Source organism: Schistocerca gregaria, chromosome 1 (assembly GCF_023897955.1).
Source record: "Schistocerca gregaria isolate iqSchGreg1 chromosome 1, iqSchGreg1.2, whole genome shotgun sequence".
NCBI lineage: Eukaryota > Metazoa > Arthropoda > Insecta > Orthoptera > Acrididae > Schistocerca > Schistocerca gregaria.
Genome location: NC_064920.1, coordinates 1,044,668,972 through 1,044,689,648, shown reverse-complemented (window position 1 = coordinate 1,044,689,648; position 20,677 = coordinate 1,044,668,972). Strand labels below are relative to the sequence as shown.

Genomic DNA, 20,677 nt, shown 5'->3' with positions numbered 1-20,677 from the left:
GCAACAAGTCCACTAAAGAGACAGCTTACACTACACTCGTTCGTCCTCTGTTAGAATATTGCTGCACGGTGTGGGATCCTTACCAGGTGGGATTGACGGAGGACATCGAAAGGGTGCAAAAAAGGGCAGCTCGTTTTGTATTATCACGTTATAGGGGAGAGAGTGTGGCAGATATGATACACGAGTTGGGATGGAAGTCATTACTGCATAGAGGTTTTTCGTCGCGGCGAGACCTTTTTACGAAATTTCAGTCACCAACTTTCTCTTCCGAATGCGAAGATATTTTGTTGAGCCCAATCTACATAGGTAGGAATGATCATCAAAATAAAATAAGAGAAATCAGAGCTCGAACAGAAAGGTTTAGGTGTTCGTTTTTCCCGCTCGCTGTTCAGGAGTGGAATAGTAGAGAGATAGTATGATTGTGGTTCGATGAACCCTCTGCCAAGCACTTAAATGTGAATTGCAGAGTAGTGATGTAGATGTAGATGTCTACTCAAGTCTTTCTGAGCTGCCACTGTATAAGAACCTAAATCTTAAGAAAGGGATTGACCTCATTAACTCCTCAGAAATTGCAAATACTCGAAATGGTGAACAAGCTCCGATAAAAGGTTAACTGCTGCATTTCCCACATCGGGAAATGGGACGGTGAACAGTAATCTGTTCTCCGTATTCCACGTTTCACTAGTAGTGCATCCAGTCACTGTAATGTAGGTTATTTTACGTGCACCATTCCTCCACACATCGCTTCAGAAAGAGGTTCTTGTCGGTAACCTTTGTAATGCAGTCGGCATTGGAAATTACTCGATTCTTAACCGTAGTGAGATGGGGTAGTGGTGGTGGTGGTGGGTAGTGTTTAACGTCCCGTCGACAACGAGGTCATTAGAGACGGAGCGCAAGCTCGGGTTAGGGAAGGATTGGGAAGGAAATCGGCCGTGCCCTTTCAAAGGAACCATCCCGGCATTTGCCTGAAACGATTTAGGGAAATCACGGAAAACCTAAATCAGGATGGCCGGAGACGGGATTGAACCGTCGTCCTCCCGAATGCGAGTCCAGTGTGCTAACCACTGCGCCAGGTAAGGTAGTGTAGCCTCTACATCAACTTCACAACCCACTTCAGCTGCTATAGGTCAGTAAATGGGCTACCTTTTTGAAACAGGAGCCATGAACCATACTGAATGATCCAAGATCTTCGCAGTATATACGTGCAATTTAATCACAAATAGAGTGGTGGAGGGATTGGTATTGACGCCTATGTTGACTGAGTACGGTAGTGGGAGTCCAGACGAATTCTTGATGCAATAGTATACCAACAGCCGTATATATTGTAGAAATTTTTTATGAACTTCTTATGTGCCACCAGTTTCGGCATTACATTGCTGTTATCTTCAGGCCCCACACGTCATAGTCGTAAGATCGCTATACACGGAAGGAACCATGTAACTGTTTCCGTAAATGAAATCGTTATGCAACAGCTCTTGGTGGCCAGGCAATTTATGTGGTTCCTTGCGTGAATAGCGTTTTTACACTATGACGTGTGGGGCCTGACGATGGCATCAATGCAATGACGAAACTGGTAGCACATAAGAAGTTCATAAAATAAATTTCTACAATACATACTGCTGTTGGTATATTATTACGTCAAGAAGTACATGTCAGCCGTTGTCCCACGGTCCATAATGGATCAATGAAGATCTAGACAAATTTGTTGTAAGGCCGTAATTGGCGAAAACTTTGTTGGAGATGAGTGGGCGAGGTCTGACAGTGGAGCAGTCGCTCTCTGGCAGAGGGGCGGAAGAGAATTGGAGAGTTGGTTCCTGGCCGCTGCAGAAGTTGGTCGCATACTTTGCAGTCCTTGCTGCAGAGTAATTGCAGTATAAGTTTTACTTATCCGGCCACGCGAACAAACAGTTATTTTCGCGCTCAGGCTTCGATCGGTCTCCAAGGCTGAGCCCATCTCCTTGCAGCGGCTGACCACTAGGAGCCGTGCTGTCCTTGACATACACAACTGCTCCGGCCTGTAGGGTTTCCAGTTGATTTTTCAGCCGCCCAAAATAAGAACTGATATTTCTCAGCCGTAGCAACCACAGAACCTACTTGCCACCATATATGATATCTTGGTACTGCAGACGATTACCCACTTGTGTATCTATATTATACATTTCACCTACTCTCTTTGGTCCTTTTTCTCATAGTAGAAAAGTACACTAGATTCCACGCAGCGTCGTTTGTGCTAGGTTCATGCCAACACGTCTGTCACGTGAGGGATATTTGCATGTCTCGTTACGTTAATACATATAGATTAAAAAAAAGTTTTTCATCACCCACGTTCCCAGAACCCCTGAAGATAGACATTGACTGTGGATATTGTATCACATGCGCCGTCTCCTTGACAGTTCAGTGATGTCACTAAACCCGCCCAAAGATGTAAACAAACACGCATGAGCAACGCCTATTAGACGGTGGGGGGTTCCGACAGCCGATCAGTTCCAGTCATTCCACTAGGAAGGAGGTACACGGCTCGTGTTGTCTGTTGATCAAACCGTGCCTAGACGGTCAATATCATGGTTCGATCGCGTCCGCATTGTTGCTTTGTGTAAGTGTAAGCTTATTTGTCCGTCGCTGACATAGAAGACCGCAAACCTTCTTTCCTTCCCGTCTGGGCAAGCTGTGCAGTGATTAGAGCACATGTAAAGCTTACTGAGACAGGGTAAATGCTAGCTACAATGAAGTCGATAATTCGATATCCCTCACAACTGACCAAATTTCCAAAATAAAAAAATTCTTTGTCCACCCACACACTCCTGAGAATGGCACATTAACAATTTGCAATTACGCGTCCATATTACTGGAAGCTGCGTTGATAAATACTCGGCACCTCGCAAGGATAACTACCAGATCAAGAATATTAGGTAAGTTGTTGGAAGTGGTTAACCATTGGTGAAAATCTCGCTTCTGAGCACACAAAGAGCTCTAACCGCAGAACTCTGCACGGAACACGCGTTGGTGCAGTGATGCGATACACACCGTATATCTCCCTTCGAAGACGATGGCCAAGACGCCGTCTCCAAGTCCGTACCGCTCGATGGTTGAAGGCGAAGTCCACTCTACAATTCTCCCGTCTCCCACGCGAACGAAAACGCGGCTGAAGAATACTCAGTTTCGGCCAATGTCGAACGCTCTATCGTCGCCGAAGTCCCTCCAACGGCATTTCTGAGATCTACCCAATTATCGAGTAGGTCATAACACCCCTAGGCAAATTCCAGCCTTCGCCACGTGTTGCCCAGCACAGGTGGCCTGGATGGCGGACTACCCCCAAAAGCGCCGTATTGTCCCGCGTTTCCGGTGACCGCTACCTGCCGCCCACGGCGGCCCGGAGAGCTACGGCCAGCTGCAGACTTTTTATTCCACAATTCTAAACTGCCAACACATTTCACTAACACTAGTGGCTCAATCATGCAGACATGCAGGGATTACTGCTCGACAGTGCCTCATATTTATCATAATTCAATAGAGCCATGATCTGATGTCCTTGCCAGTCCCTTTATTATTAATACTAATGTTGGTAAGCTAACATGTAAGTGCACATATGCTGGCACCTTATACCAGGAAGCGCTCTCAACAAGGGAAGTGTCCAGGCGTCTAGGAGCGAACCAAACATATGTTGTTTGGACATGGACAGAAACTGTCGATGACATGCCTTACTCAGGCTGCCCAAGGGCTGCTACTGCAGTGGATGACCGCTACATGCGGATTATGGCTCGGAGGAACGCTGACAACAACGCTACCACGTTGAATAACGCTTTTCGTGCAGCCATAGGATTTCGAGTTACGACTCAAACTGTGCCCAGTAGGTTGGATCATGCGCAACTTCACTCCCGACGCCCATCTTTGCAACCATGACACCATGCAGCGCGGTATAGATGGGCTCAACATGCCGAATGGACCACTCAGGATACTGCTGAAAAACTGCGACTAAGTTGCAAGACCGTCCGACTTCAACGAAGATCTGATCCCAAATCCACTGCGCCCGCGCAACGCAAGAGCGAAGCCAACATTGCTCAGCTTCTTACTATCCTCAAAAACCGCGAATCTGCATTCAATGTTGATTCCAAAATTCCCCCACACTGTCTCAGGACATCATTCGCACCAATAGCGACCGTTCCCTACAATTACGAGCAGCGCTTTATGACATCAACTAGCTTCACTTTAAGTGGACTTATCATGCCTCTTCTATTCAGCTGAGGGCAATGACCGGCTACGAAAACAACATGCCTAGACCACCGGGCATCCGGCGCCAGACAGTCGCACCCAGCAGTCCACAAATATTCTCAGAATTCTAAGGACAAGGCAGACAGTCGTCGTCAGCAGTCTTCGTTCCAGACGCGCTGGAACGGTAAACACTAACTGCGGCGACACTCAAACGTCTCACACAGGTCGTCCCACCAGGCGCTTAAGCCCATTGATGTACGTCCCTCTCAGCATTCACAGTGTGCCATGTCCTCCGCTGCTCGCTTCGCACAGGCCACCCAGGGAAGTAACCCAACATGCATGGGAATCAAGTGTAAAGTATTGTGAGCTCTCAGTACAAATACTCTCATTACAGTAACCTTATTCGGCCTGTTACCACCGTGCAATGGCATAAAACTTTAATAAAATTGATGAAAATGAGAGGCGACATGCAAAAGAGGGCTTGGGATCTCTCAAACCGGTCAGGCTGAACGCCTTAGACACACTGTCCAGCGACTGCAGCAAGGTGGAGGTTCGCTGATGTTTTGGGGTGTTATGTGGGGCCGACGTACGCCGCTGGTGGTCATGGAAGGCGCAGTAATGGCTGTACGATACGTGAATGCCATCCTCCGACCAATCATATCAGCAGCATATTGGCGAGGCATTCGTCTTCATGGATGACAATTCGCGTCCCCATCGTGCACGTCTTGTGAATGACTTCCTTCAGGATAACGACATGGCTCCACTAGAGTGGCTAGCATGTTCTCCAGACATGCCTGGGATGAATTGAAACGGGCTGTTTATGGATGACGTGACCCACCAACCACTTGAGGGATCTACACCGAATCGCCATTGAGGAGTGGGACAATCTGGACGAACAGGGCCTTGAGGAACTTGTGGATAGTATACGGTCATGCATCAATGCAAGAGGACGTGTTATTGGGTATCAGAGGTACCGGTATGTACCGCAATGTGGACCGCCACCTCTGAAGGTCTCGCTATATGGTAATACAACATGTAATGTGTGGTTTTCGTGAGCAATAAAAAGGGCGGAAATAATGTTTATGGGGATCTCTATTCCAATGGCCCCGGAACTCTCTGAACCGAAGTGATGCAAAACTTTTTTGATGGGTAAATGAGTATTCTTCGTAGAAATTCATGGTAAATTTTGTGTTCCACTTAAGGAAAATAGCGTTTATCTGTTAAACAGTCCCACTCATCAGAATCCTCTCCCATCGTCATTTCTGGAGGGGAACTTTGATTAAATAATTTAATGAATAAATTATACGAGAGGCTAACTACCGCACGTAGGATTTATATCAGGACCATTATAAGACCGCGTTACGCACCTTGCGCACATTCAATATGAACCCATTTGGGTGTGCTTTGCTTAACATCGTAATTCTGCTTCGTAGCTTGCGTATCACTTAAAGGTCCCAAGAAAGGATTTATATGGCTGGTTCCCATCTGGTTCCCCTACATTCCATCATTCACTACCATATAATGCTCTGCTCCAAACAACATTCGCAGAAGTTTCTTCCTCTGGTTAGTGCCCACATTTGATACTAAGCCGACTTCTTTTGGCGAGATATCGCTCTTCGCCTGCGCTGATCTGCTTTTTATGTCGTCCTTGCTCTATCCCTTGTGAGTTACACTCCTGGAAATGGAAAAAAGAACACATTGACACCGGTGTGTCAGACCCACCATACTTGCTCCGCACACTGCGAGAGGGCTGTACAAGCAATGATCACACGCACGGCACAGCGGACACGCCAGGAACTGCGGTGTTGGCCGTCGAATGGCGCTAGTTGCGCAGCATTTGTGCACCGCCGCCAGCAGTGTCAGCCAGTTTGCCGTGGCATACGGAGCTCCATCGCAGTCTTTAACACTGGTAGCATGCCGCGACAGCGTGGACGTGAACCGTATGTGCAGTTGACGGACTTTGAGCGAGGGTGTATAGTGGGCATGCGGGAGGACGGGTGGACGTACCGCCGAATTGCTCAACACGTGGGGCGTGAGGTCTCCACAGTACATCGATGTTGTCGCCAGTGGTCGGCGGAAGGTGCACGTGCCCGTCGACCTGGGACCGGACCGCAGCGACGCACGAATGCACGCCAAGACCGTAGGATCCTTCGCAGTGCCGTAGGGGACCGCACCGCCACATCCCAGCAAATTAGAGACACTGTTGCTCCTGGGGTATCGGCGAGGACCATTCGCAACCGTCTCCATGAAGCTGGGCTACGGTCCCGCACACCGTTAGGCCGTCTTCCGCTCACGCCCCAACATCGTGCAGCCCGCCTCCAGTGGTGTCGCGACAGGCGTGAATTGAGGGACGAATGGAGACGTGTCGTCTTCAGCGATGAGAGTCGCTTCTGCCTTGGTGCCAATGATGGTCGTATGCGTGTTTGGCGCCGTGCAGGTGAGCACCACAATCAGGACTGCATACGACCGAGGCACACAGGGCCAGCACCCGGCAGCATGGTGTGGGGAGCGATCTCCTACACTGGCCGTACACCTCTGGTGATCGTCGAGGGGACACTGAATAGTGCACGGTACATCCAAACCGTCATCGAACCCATCGATCTACCATTCCTAGACCGGCAAGGGAACTTGCTGTTCCAACAGGACAATGCACGTCCGCATGTATCCCGTGCCACCCAACGTGCTCTAGAAGGTGTAAGTCAACTACCCTGGCCAGCAAGATCTCTGGATCCGTCCCCCATTGGGCATGTTTGGGACTGGATGAAGCGTCGTCTCACGCGGTCTGCACGTCCAGCACGAACGCTGGTCCAACTGAGGCGCCAGGTGGAAATGGCATGGCATGCCGTTCCACAGGACTACATCCAGCATCTCTACGATCGTCTCCATGGGAGAATAGCAGCCTGCATTGCTGCGAAAGGTGGATATACACTGTACTAGTGCCGACATTGTGCATGCTCTGTTGCCTGTGTCTATATGCCTGTGGTTCTGTCAGTGTGATCATGTGATGTATCTGACCCCAGGAATGTGTCAATAAAGTTTCCCCTTCCTGGGACAATGAATTCACGGTGTTCTTATTTCAATTTCCAGGAGTGTATTTTACTGCCTAGGTAGCTGAATTCCTTAACTTCATCTACATCGTGATCACCGATTCTAATAAGTGTCTCGCGATTCTAAATTCTGCTACTCATTACTTTACTCTTTCTTCGGTCTACTCTCACTCCATATTCTGTGCTCATCAGACTGCTTATTCCATTCAGTAGGTCTTGTAATTAACTATCAATGTAGACAACAGTGTCAACGAACCTTATTATTCATACATACTGAGGAGCAAAGAAACTGGTACACCTGCCTGATATTGTGTAGGGCCACCGCGAGCATGCAGAAGTGCCGCTACACGGTTGACATGGACTCGGCTAGTGTCTGAAGCAGTGCTGAAGGGAACTGACACCATGAATCCTGCAGGGCTGTCCACGAACCGTAAGAGTACGAGGGTGTGGAGGTGCATATCTCTTCTGAACAGCACGTTGCAAGCCATCCCAGATACGCTCAATAGTGTTCGGGTCTGGGGAATTTGGTGACCAGCCGAAGTGTTTGAACTCAGAAGAGTGTTCCTGGAACCATTATGTGGCAGTGGACTTGTGAGGTGTCGCATTGTCATGCTGGAACTGCTCGTTGGACCGCGCAAGGGACGTGAATGGATGCAGGATGTTTACGTACGTATCACCTGTCGGAGTCGTATCTACAAGCATGAGGGTGTCTGTATCGCTCCAACAGCACACGCCCCATACTATTATAGTGCCTCCACCACCTTGAACAGTCTCCTGCTGACATGCAGGGCCATGGATTCACAAGGTTGTCTCCATACCCTTGGACATCCATCCGCTCGATTAAATTTGAAAAGCCACTCGTCTGACCAGGCAACAAAAGCCCATATCGACGATGTTTCGCTGACTTGTTCAACACTGACATTTGTTGATGGCCCAGCATTGAAATTTGCGGAAGGGTTGCACTTCAGTCACGTTGAACCATTCACTTCAGTCGCCGTCGGTCCCGTTCTTGCAGCGATGTCTGAGATTTGATGTTTTACCGGATTCCTGATATTCACGGTGCACTCGTGAATTGGTCGCACGGGAAAATCGTCATTTCATTGCTACCTCGGTGATGCTGTGTCCGATCGCTCGTGCGGCGACTGTAACACCATGTTCAAATTCATTAAAATCTTGAAATCTCCCACGGTAGCAGCGGTAACCGATCTAACAACTGCGCATATAGGCACTGCAGACCGCAGCGCCATATTCTGCCTGTTTACATATCCCTGCATTTGAATACGCATGCCTGTACCAGTCTCTTTGGCGCTTCAGTGTACGTTCACCTCGAATTTTAATCTGACCTTTTTTATGTATAGATTGAGCAGTAGGGGAAAAGGACTACATGCCTATAGTTAAGTACAATACATAAAACACAAAAAATGACACCAGTTACTTCATTTAAAAACTGTTGAATAGGTATTCCTCAAAAAATTATTTGACTTTGTCGACGCTATAACAAATCATACATCGTAATCGATTAAGCAATAGAGCAGAATTTTCTTCTTATGACAGCAGTTGACCACGTGTGTGTTAAATTTTCAGAAATCAACCAGTGTGTCATCAGATTCGTACACAATGAAATCTTTACGATTTTGCGCAAACAGGGGACGCTTTCTATGCAATCCGCGATATACTAGGTTTTTATCAGAAGACGTATGGGGCACCTCCGATTTATTACGAGGAAGTACAGTCGGAAGATGTTTATCAGTAACGCTAAGTCGCACTCTTCCACCACACACCCTCTTCTGCGGAACGGGTCTTCCTGATATCGTTACAACGACCACTTATGAACTCACAATATGTCACTTTTCTTTGCAAACGTCAATTTTTCGCAGATGTGTCACTACGTAATCTGTTGCGGCGTTTCGGGGCAACTTTTTTGACATATGCGACAAAGAAATTTACGCAACAGAAAGTAAGACTCAGTTCTTAATAACCGCTACACACACACACACACACACACACACACACACACACACACACACACCCGTTAAGCACACAGCGAAACGTAACTAGTAAACCCACTACAGTAATAATATTGTCCAATCAGCAACGGACGCCATGCAACTGTTAGCACTCCTAAGGTTAACTATCTCAACCAATGGCTTTATGGGGAGACGTATGGAAGGGCTGGTCTGCAACGCGCATAGCAAACAGAGTGGAGAGGCCGAACTTTGCAACTCTCTTGGGCATATTTATTACGTATTACACAATATTTGACGCCTGAAGAATGATATTGATTGGAAACTTGATATCTCTAGTGCCAAGTGATCAATCACGCAAATTCAGATGCACTAACAAGGAACTAGTTGAGTGCGATGTCGCAAAAACGTCAATGTTTAAGGCATTCGATGCCCCACATGTTGTCTATCATGCAACCGCAATATTGGCTGCTAATGGCAACAGAAGTGGGACTAGAGGTAACAAATAGTGAGCACAGTTTGAGGTTACGGAGCGTTTACCCTCCACGCTGCCTTCCAAATCTAAATTGGTGATCCCTTGATGCCTCAAAACATGTCCTAACAAACGATCCCTTCTTCTGGTCAAGTTGTGCCACGAACTTCTCTTCCCCTCAATCCTATTCAATACTTCCTCATTAGTTACGTGATCTACCCATCTAATCTTCAGCATTCTTCTGTAGCACCACATTTCGAAAGCTTCTCTTCTCTTCTTGTCCGAACTATTTACCGTCCATGTTTCACTTCCATACATGGCTACACTCCATACAAATAGTTTCACAAACGACTTCCTGACACATCTATACTCGATGTTAACAAATTTCTCTTCTTCAGAAACACTTTCCTTGCCATTGCCAGTCTACATTTTATATCTTCTCTACTTCGACCATCATCAGTTATTTTGCACCCCAAATAGCAAAACTCCTTTACCACTTTAAGTGTCTCATTTCCTAATTCCCTCAGCATCAACCAACTTAATTCGACTACATTCCATTATCCTCGTTTTGCTTTTCTTGATGTTCCTCTTATATCCTCTTTTCAAGACACTGTCCATTCCGTTCAACTGCTCCTCCAAGTCCTTTGCTGTCTCTGACAGAATTACGATGTCATCGGTGAACCTCAAAGTTTTTATTTCTTCTCCATGGATTTTAATACCTAATCCGAACTTTTCTTTTGTTTCCTTTATTGCTTGCTCAATATACAGATTGAATAACATCGGGGATAGGCTACAACTCTGTCTCACTCCCTTCCCAACCACTGCTCCCCTTTCAGGTCCCTTGATTCTTGTAACTGCCATCTGGTGTCTGTACAAATTGTAAATAGCCTTTCGCTCCTTGAATTTTACCCCTACCACCTTCAGAATTTGGAAGAGAGTATTCTAGTCAACATTGTCAAAAGCTTTCTCTAAGTCTACAAATGCTAGAATCGATAAACAAAGCGAACATAGCATTAGATCTACAACAATTGCCGAAGTTGTCAGAAAGGAACCTATATGGAATGTCACTGAGTCAGATAGAAGGGGCAGATGAGGTATTAGCGGTTTTGCAAGATGAGTCAATGGAACGTGTGTTGTCGTAGACGCTCGACTGTCAGGCAATGTACATGAAGAGTACAATGACGACGATACGTACTAACAAGTGAAAGTGATACTGGAACAGGTGCCGAGGCATGTACTTAATTATTCCTGTCGTACAGGGAGCCAAAAAAATGGTTCAAATGGCTCTGAGCACTATGGAACAACATCTGACGTCATCAGTCCCCTAGAACTTAGAACTACTTAAACCTAACTAACCTAAGGACATCACACACATCCATGCCCGAGGCAGGATTCGAACCTGCGACTGCAGCAGCCTCGTGGTTCCGGACTGAAGTTCGTAAAGTCGCTCGGCCACCGCGGCCGGCTACAGGGAGCCACAAATCCCCTCTCCAGTTAAACGTAGTAAAGGACAATCGCAGTCCAAGGAGCGGGTACTAAACATAATTACGTAGATGGAAGATCATTAGCAGAAAAGTAGAAAAAACAAAACAAAAAAACAATTGTGAACAGATTTCGAATTAGTCCCTACCAGTATGAGCGTATTACTACGGATATTCAACGGGGAACAAGGTACATTTGTTACAAAAACTGGTGTTAGCCCGTTTCAGGGATGGCCGATACAATTTATAGGCTGTGCCTGATAGTGACCTAGGTTGTGCACTTCAAATTTCACGCTACATATATTACTGTCGGGCACTTTTATTACGTATTTCATCATGCATGACAGCCGGATCGAAAGCAACACGTGAAGAACGATGCTAATCAAATACTCACGTCTCACACAAAGAGAGAACAATGCCTATTTGCCACTCATCATCTCCGCTATATGGTGCGTAGCAACTATTATTTTCATAATGTTTGTCATTATCAGCCATAAATGTAATCGCTTCTCGGAGTGTTGTGCCGCTGCGCAATGGGTAGTGTATTAACGTTGTTTGCTACATGTCTTGGCTTCGTATCTCGTTAAACAGACCAATTTTTTGAAGTTCTGAATCTATTCAAAATATTTGGATTATTATTTTTATTCAGTTAAATAGTTTAAATTTAATTTTTTATTTTTAATTCTATCATCATACTGTTCTTACTTTTTACACAACATTCTTTTTTCGTCTGGAATCTGCTTATGTCATCCATAATCTGAGGCCACAGTACTGTTGGGCCTTCAATTGCCAGCGAGGAGTTCTCATCGGTTGGTACGCCGGCAGCTCGTGTAGCTCAGTGTGAGGTAAGTTTCAGGTAACCGGTGATAGCGAGAAATTACTTTTAGCGCTGAAATTGAGATTTTTCTGCCTTGACTTTGCTCATAACGGTTAAATTTGATCGTCATTTTAGTCCAGATTGTTGACCGCCGTCTTCTCGACATATTGCACATCACGAGGTTGTGGTTGGCTTAGGTCATGAGTTTAATTAAATTCAGGGCTACAGAACGTGTCGCCTACCGCAGTTCAGTGACTGGTCACTTGACATCAGCTGTCGACAGAGCTTATCGCATTTTCGACACACCTCGCAGTGGCTACTTCCAACATTGCACCACATTAGATATAAAAAGCCTTTATGAAGTGACCCACCCTCCCCCATGAACCATGGACCTTGGCGTTGGTGGGGAGGCTTGCGTGCCTCAGCAATACAGATAGCCTCATCATAGGTGTAACCACAACGGAGGGGTAGCTTTTGAGAGGCCAGACTAATGTGTGGTTCCTGAAGAGGGGCAGCAGCCTTTTCAGTAGTTGCAGGGGCAAGTCTGGGTGATTGACTGATCTGGCCTTGTAACACTAAACAAAACGGCCTTGCTGTGCTGGTACTGCGAACGGCTAAAAGCAAAGGGAAGCTACAGCCATAAACTTTCCCGAGGGCATGCAGCTTTACTGTACGGTTAAATGATGGCGTCCTCTTGGGTAAAATATTCCGGAGGTAAAATAAAGCCCCATTCGGATTTCCGACCGGGGACTACACAGGAGGACGTCGTTATCAGGAGAAAGAAAACTGGCGTTCTAGGGATCGGAGCGTGGAATGTCAGATCTCTTAACCGGGCAAGTAGGTTAGAAAATTTGAAAAGGGAAATGGATATGTTAAAGTTAAATATAGTGGGAATTAGGGAAGTTCGGTGGCAGGAGGAAAGAGACTTATGGTCAGGTGAATACAGGGTTATAAACACAAAATCGAATAGGGGTAATGGAGGAGTAGGTTTAATAATGAATAAGTAATGGGAGTGCGGGTAAGCTACTACAAACAGCATGGTGAACGCATTATTGTGGCCAAGAGACACACGAAGCCCACGCCTAACACAGTAGTACAAGTTTATATGCCAACTAGCTCCGCAGATGAAGAGAGCGATGAAATGTATGATGAGATAAATGAAATTATTCAGATAGTGAAGGGAGACGAAAATTTAATTGTCATGGATGACTGGAATTCCATAGTAGGAAAAGGACGAGAACGAAATGTAGTAGGTGAATATGGAATAGGTGTAAGAAATGAAAGAGGAAGCCGCCTGGTAGAATTTTTCACAGAGCATAACTTAAACATAGCCAACACTTGGTTTTGAGAATAACAGAAGAAGGTTGTATACATGGAAGAGGCCTGGAGATACTGGAAGGTTTCAGATATATTATACAATGGTAAGACAGATTTAGGAACCAGGTTTTAAATTGTAAGACATTTTCAGGGGCAGATGTGGACTCTGACCACAATCTATTGGTTATGAACTGTAGGTTAAAACTGAAAAATCTGCAAGAAGGTGGGAATTTAAGGAGATGGGACCTAGATAAACTGACAGAACCAGAGGTTGTAGGGAGTTTCAGGGAGAGAAGTAGGGAACGATTAACAGGAATGGGGGGAAAATCCTTGGGTAACAGAAGATATATTGAATTTAATTGCTGAAAGGTGAAAATATAAAAATGCAGGTAAAAACGAATACAAACGTCTCAGAACAGAGATCGTCAGGACGTGCTAAGCAGGAATGGCTAGAGGATAAATGCAAGAATGTAGAGGCATATCTCACTAGGGGTAAGATAGATACTACCTACAGGAAAACTAAGGAGACCTTTGGAGAAGAGAGAACCACTTGTTTGAATATAAAGAGCTCAGATGGAAACCCAGTTCTAAGAAAAGAGAAAGCAGAAAGGTGGAAGGCGGAAGGAGCATGTAGAGGGTCTGTACAAGGGCGATGTACTTCAGGACAATATTATGGGAATGGAAGAGGATGTAGATGAAATGGGAGATATGATACTGCGTGAAGAGTTTGACAGAGCACTGAAAGACCTAAGCCGAAAGAAGGCCCCGGGAGTAGACAACATTCCATTAGAACTACTTACGGCCTTGGGAGAGCCAGCCCTTACAAGACTATACCATCTGGTGAAATACCCTCAGACTTCAAGAAGAATATAATAATCCCAGTCTCAAAGAATCCATGTGTTGACAGATGTGAAAATTACCGAACTATCAGTCTAATAAGCCACGGCTCCAAAATACTAACACGAATGGGAAAACTGGTAGAAGCCGACCTCGGGGAAGATCAGTTTGGATTCCGTAGAAATGTTGGAATACTGACCCTACGACTTATCTTGGGAGCAAAATAACTGATGATGATCGAAGTAGAGAGGATGTAAAATGTAGACTGTCAATAGCAAGGAAAGAGTTTCTGAAGAAGAGAAATTTGTAAACATCGATTATAGATTTGGGTGTCAGGAAGTTTTTTCTGAAAGTATTTGTATCGAGTGTGGCCATGTATGCAAGTGAAACGTGGACGATAAATAGTTTGGACAAGAAGAGAATAGAAACTTTCGAAATGTGATGCTGCTGAAGATTATATGGGTAGATCATATAACTAATGAGGTGGTGTTGAAGAGAATTAGGGAGAAGGGAAAATTGTGGCACAACTTGACTAGAAGACGGGCTCGGTTGGTAGGACATGATTTGAGGCATCAATGTATCACCAATTTATTGTTGAAGGCAGCGTTGAGGGTAAAAATCGTAGAGTGAGACTAAGAGATGAATACACTAAGATTCAGAAGGATGTAGGTTGCAGTAGGTACTGGGAGGAGTTGAAGCTTGCACAGGATGGAGGAGCATGCAGAGCTGCATCAAACCAGTCTCTGGACTGAAGACCACAACAACAACAACATGAAGTGACTCGCTGTGTTTGTGTGTCGCCTATAACCGAGCAGTGACAGCCGATGTAGCAACGCTGTAGCGTAAAGTGACTGACGACTATCAAGTAATTCTGAACGGCCTATAGTGGAAACAGTCTAAAATGCGTACCTGAAGATCTATGAGTACTAATGCAGCTTCGATACTGCGGAACATTAAAGAGGAGCCGCTCGTAGGACTTTAAGTGTGCATTTTAAACCGCATGTGTACCAGACTTTTTCTTTGAATGATCGTGCCTGTCTTTTTACTATTGACCGTTCCCCCCTGCGTAGGTTTGACTATGGAGTGGCCTGGAGAAGAATATATACGTTGTTTATATAACAACGACTGGACTGAAGACACCGACATTTTATTCTCCCTGGTTTTCCACACTTTTAAACATGCTTTCTACTTATTTCCATCCTGCAAGCACCTACCTTACCTTACATCTTAAAAATAATTACCGTCCCACAGTGTAGAGCTCAATTACGCAATTCCGGAAAGTAACCACATTATAAGTAGCCTTTCCTAGGACAAGTCGTTCTTTTAAATTTTCGCTTCATTATCTTTTCATAATCTCATTCCCGTTTCGTAGTCACATGCGTCATGAATAATGTTCTGTATAAAATCTGTGAAGCTATCAACGTTTTTGTCAAGTGTATTTAAAAGTACTCCAGGCACAGCTTATGGCCGTGATAAGGGTAAGACGATGACAGTGTAGTAGCCACTGATGTTCGGTTAACAATGTACAGTATGTGACAAATTGTCTCGACTTCATTTGACGTCTCATTGCAGTGGTAATGATCCACAAAGAAAAATTCACAAAATATTCTCTAGTAATTATGACAGCAACTTATTTACCGATCGTATAGGCAATACGACATTCCACGTTGTATTACAATATGGTTATCTAAATTGCGAGGACTGTGAGTAAAGACGGGCACGAAATTTTCTCTCATCAAATAGCATTCTACATAAATAAGAAACACACCCTTGTATATTAGTTACATGAAAGAATTTAATATGATTGTCACTGAAGTAAGTCCAACCTTAAATCATATCAAAGTCGAATGTGGACTCAGCAGACGAAGAAAACTGGGGGTACGCACAAGGCTTTTGTCAGCGCTGTGGTGGATTGAACTGCTTTCCAAGTCGTTAATATCAGCGGATACGGATAAGGAACTTGCGGATGCGGTGCTGACATCACTATTTCTTGACTGCGCAATCCTGTAGCCACAGACTGGACCTGTGCTTATAATGGCGCATCTTCAGTAGTGTTCGATTTACGACCCCCGCCGCGCTGCCCACAAATCTTGGTTGTAGTGACAGACTGCTCTGTACCGTAGCCAAGTTCTACGGTAAGTTGAGTAGTAACAATTTGGTTTCAGAATAAAATTTTCTCTGCAGTGGAGACTGCGCTGATACGAAACTATCTCGCAGATTAAAACTGTGTGACGGACCTAGACCCGAACACGCGACCTTTTGCCTTTCGCGTACAAGTCCTGTATTGACTGGACTACGCAAGCACGACTCCTACCTTCGCAGGAGGACTTCTGTGAAGGCAGGAGATGAGGTACTGACTAAGTAGAACTGTGAGGGCGGGTCGTGAGTCCTGCTTGGGTAGATCAGTCGATAGAGCACGCCCGCGAGAGGCAAAAGGGTCCCGAGTTCACGTCTCGGTCCGGCAGACAGTTTTAATCCGCCAGGAAGCGTCAATAATTTGGTTGGGAGTTGGCCAAGGTAACGAATATGAAAGCTATGCTACAGGTCAATGTTTACTTCTGTGCCATTTTTAAACGAACTTGGCCACATGTAACGCACTTATAAAAACAAACTACAACGTAAGTTTTTGAGGTGTTGTAGTTTTGGTTTTCTTTTTCGTAGTTGTAGGTGTTGGTTTTTGTATCAGTAGTTATAGTTTACCTATATAAGTAAAGGAAAATGACCTTCCCAATTTTCGTATTTTTATATGTAGTTATAGGCGTTTTGGTACAGTCAGTTGTGTTCAAGGGAAATGTCTGCTTCCAATTTCCGTAGTTTTTGCTTTAGGCGTTGGTTTTTTGGTATAGTCAGCTGCCGTTTACCTATATGGGTCAAGGGAAGTGTCCGATTCGCGTAAATTTTGTAATTTTTTTGTCATCTTGTGTGTTTTGGGATCGTAGTTTCTTTTAGTGTTATATTTAGCTTTTTCCCTCCCTAAAACCTCCAATTTCCCGCGATTGTCCCGTTAGTTTGATTGTATTTTTGGAGGGAGATATTGTCTTATTTATAAATATTTTCGTGTTTATTGCCGTGTGTACGTAGTGATATTATAGGAGCCATATTGGAGACGCTTAGAATAGTCATTTCCACCATATTGATGAAGTCATGAGTCAAAGCAAACAGGTGGAATCGGACACTTCCGTATTCCCGTTCTTACGAAACAGTGATCGAAAGATTAGAATAAAAGTTTGTAAATAAATAAACTCTAGGATAGCATGGAAGCTTTTAAAATTCATTAATCAGGTGGTCTGTTTCGATCGTGGTACGGTCACCATGAGTCCATTAAAACTCCATGGCTGGAGAGAATGGTGAATTGCAACCCGCAATGTAGCACCGATAAACACTGCTCAACAGTGTTTTATTTAGAAACTTTTATTATTAGATTATTATTGTTGTATTCACCTCTGGTACGTTAAAAGTGGGGATGCTGTCAAGTTATTATATTTAAATTCCTCCCCCTTCCCATCAAATCCTAGAACCGAACCCAGGATTCACGACCCATTTAGTGTCACATAATATACAACAAACAATAGTACCAACAAACAACATTTTAGCTCTTTCAATTGTCGCAAATGAAAATCTCAGTGCACAATGAACTATGTAGCAGGACTGCCAGTTCCTCAAGCCGAAGCAGAGTTCAAGCTCGAAGTGTCGTGATGCATGTGGTTGCTATGGCCAGAGGACTCTTGGCATTGGCTGACTGCGCTCTTTACCTCCCGCATGAGCCGTACCCCACTACTTTCGTCGAATCTGTCAAACTCCAAAACAAATTTTCAGGCATTTCTGTTCAAGGAAATTAAGAGTAGACACAGTCAGGGAGGAATATCTCTAGTAAATAAATATCTACGAACGGCCGAAGGGCAATGGCAGGCCAACAATTTGTCTGTAGCCGTAGTAATGACTTCTATTTTGAGTCCTCAGCCTTCTGATTTATTTTCGTAGGCTACTGCGACCAGAGCCAGTTGACATAAGAGTTGTGGGTATGGTACCACGCAACATTGTAGAAACCGTTACTGGTTACTGATCACAACAGTTAGGGGGCCTTTTCATTATGTTATACGTAGTTTTTGGGCTAGTTATAATAATTGTGGCCAATTCTGAAATTGGCCAGAGGTCTTGGTTAGGCTGCGATAATCTGGTTGAGAGTTGACCAGGCCAACGAATGTGCATGCAAAATAAAGATTGTGATATCAGACTGATCTGTAGCTAAGCATATTTAACTCACCGTTGTCATACTTGATGCACATTCTAGTTGTAAAAGTTATGTAGTGGAGTCCCCCGGCACGACAGCCGAACGATTCCTGCTAAATCCCCGAGTTGATTTATCGCGAAATGCTAATCTGCTTATCGCTGTATTAAAATACACTTCTATTCAATCTGAATTTACTGCTATTGCGTCCGTAATGGGCTGCAGTTCAATCTACGAGTGTATTTCACTCATCTTGATGGAATTAAAGACAAGGTTTCCCACGTAATGGTAGCATATTTCACAGCAAACAATGCGAAAAAAGATGCGTTTTAGAGAGATTATTGAAACGATAAACTGGACAAGGACTCGAGCGCGGAACCTTGCAAGGGGAAAGATTCAAATTCCGATCAGGTACACATCTTCGATCTGTCGAAGTATCGAAACGCGCACACATTGCAGAATAATATTCAGTGACGTAAGCAACTACTTGAAAAACGAAAATATTAACAAGAAGGGAAAGACTATGTTCTGCAGAACTTCAAAGAAGTTTTTCCTCTTTTGCTCAGCCAGACATAAGAGCAATTTTGTGAAACTACGTTAGTAAGAGTTTGCAAGGTTATTGTTCTCGAGGAAGAGGCAGTAAATGTAAATGTTATGGCGAAGGCTGTCAACACTGCATGATTTCTGGTGTGCCATGTGATGTTTACATGAGAACGGTGGTGAAAGCTTTGGTGGTATTCTTGACGTTTAGCACATTTCTCACACTTTCATGCAAATTTGTATTGCAAGCGTCATTTCCTATATTTCTTCTAACGGCTTTCATATCTCTATAGGAACAGATTTATTTAGAAATGCTATATTTGCTTCATGATCCCATGGGCAAAAAAGCTTTGTAGAACATTTGTAGTTTAATAGCTGTTTGCAGCTTTCATTTGCTTTCGGCAGGAAATCTTGACATGCAAATGTTTCGTACTTTTTCTGTAATCATGAATAAACACTATATACGACGAAGTTTTCGTTTCCAAAACTTTCTCGCTTAAATTTCTTAGTACAGTGGGTATATAACGCTAGATACAATTAAAACACAACCTTCCCGTTTTCTTCCCAGAATTTTCAATTTTCATTTCAAAACTTCTACCATAAATCTTAATGTCAATCTTGGAAAAAAAAAAAGGGAGACTAATTATTACTGACGGTTATCACAGTGGCGCCGACAGTATGTACGTTAGGACTGCCCATAAAAAATGCGCATTTCCAATGGTAAACCGCTTTGCCGGGTAGCTAAAGATACAAGTGGAGCTAATTCTTGAGCATACACTATTTGAAACGTAATTCTAAACTTCGCAATTATTCGTTGTACTAACTTCTTCCTTCAGGTCGGACTGTGTTTCACCACTACACACACTAATGCATTTACGATATTGATACGTTAAGTAGCTTTTTCCACAGTCTTCAGTTTTCGTAAAGCTTATTAAAATATAAAATAAACCTATTAAAATAAATCGTTATGAAGTACGTCCGTGCATATGAAGTTTCTTTGTGAAGTAATCGATTTTCACATTTTACTGCTGAAGTCCCAGCTGTAAGATACATGTACATCATCGAAGCACTGGCGGAATATTAGAGTCATTATTGCTCAAACGATAGAACTCTACTTACCTTGAGCTGGCCATTGCGTAACTCCGCGATCGCTGGTGCGGTTCTTGTACACAACACCGATGAATTTTATAGTTCTCTTCTCTGCACTAAACTACGGACGTTTCGCGACCGCGGTGGAATGTGTGTCACTCGTGAAAAGTCGATCAGAAAGCTTAGACGACAGAAGCAGCGCGGGCACGAGCCGTAGTCCCCAAGCACCATTACCGAACTTGACCGCAGCCGTCCGCGCAGAGCTGCAGGCGCACTTTGCGGGTACTTGGCGCGCGTGTTTCCTTGAGGCGTCGCGTCACGCGAGGGGGAGATCGCTAGCCGCAAAGCAAGTGGCTAGCGCGCACGTGACGTCACAAGGGCTTTTTCCCCGCTTCGCGACCTGCAGGTAGGGATGGCCACAACAAATACGGCCAAGGCCGTACGCTATTTGTGCTGTACTCTGCGGACAACAATGGACTGACTGCAACATTCAAGCACACCAACAGCTATAAATGAAGCATTTCCCATGTCTGAGATTAATACCTCTGATAACAAAATCAAAACAATTTGAAATATTATTACAAGGGAGACAGGACAACCGGGAGTCGAAAACATTTTGAATAATCATTTTTTAAATGTTGTAAAGAAAATATGATCTAAATATTCATCGGAAGAA

At 44.5% G+C, this 20,677-nt stretch overlaps 1 protein-coding gene across 1 annotated transcript in view; it reads right to left on the bottom strand.

The window, feature by feature from the left end:
* LOC126280853 (uncharacterized) overlaps positions 1 to 20,310 on the bottom strand; it is a 326,522-nt gene extending 306,212 nt beyond the window's left edge. The window contains exon 1 of the mRNA XM_049979799.1: positions 20,032 to 20,310. Coding sequence (XP_049835756.1) covers positions 20,032 to 20,045 — 14 coding nt within the window. The 5' untranslated portion in view covers positions 20,046 to 20,310. The remainder of the gene's footprint in view (positions 1 to 20,031) is intronic.
* Between the last annotated feature and the right edge of the window lie 367 nt (positions 20,311 to 20,677).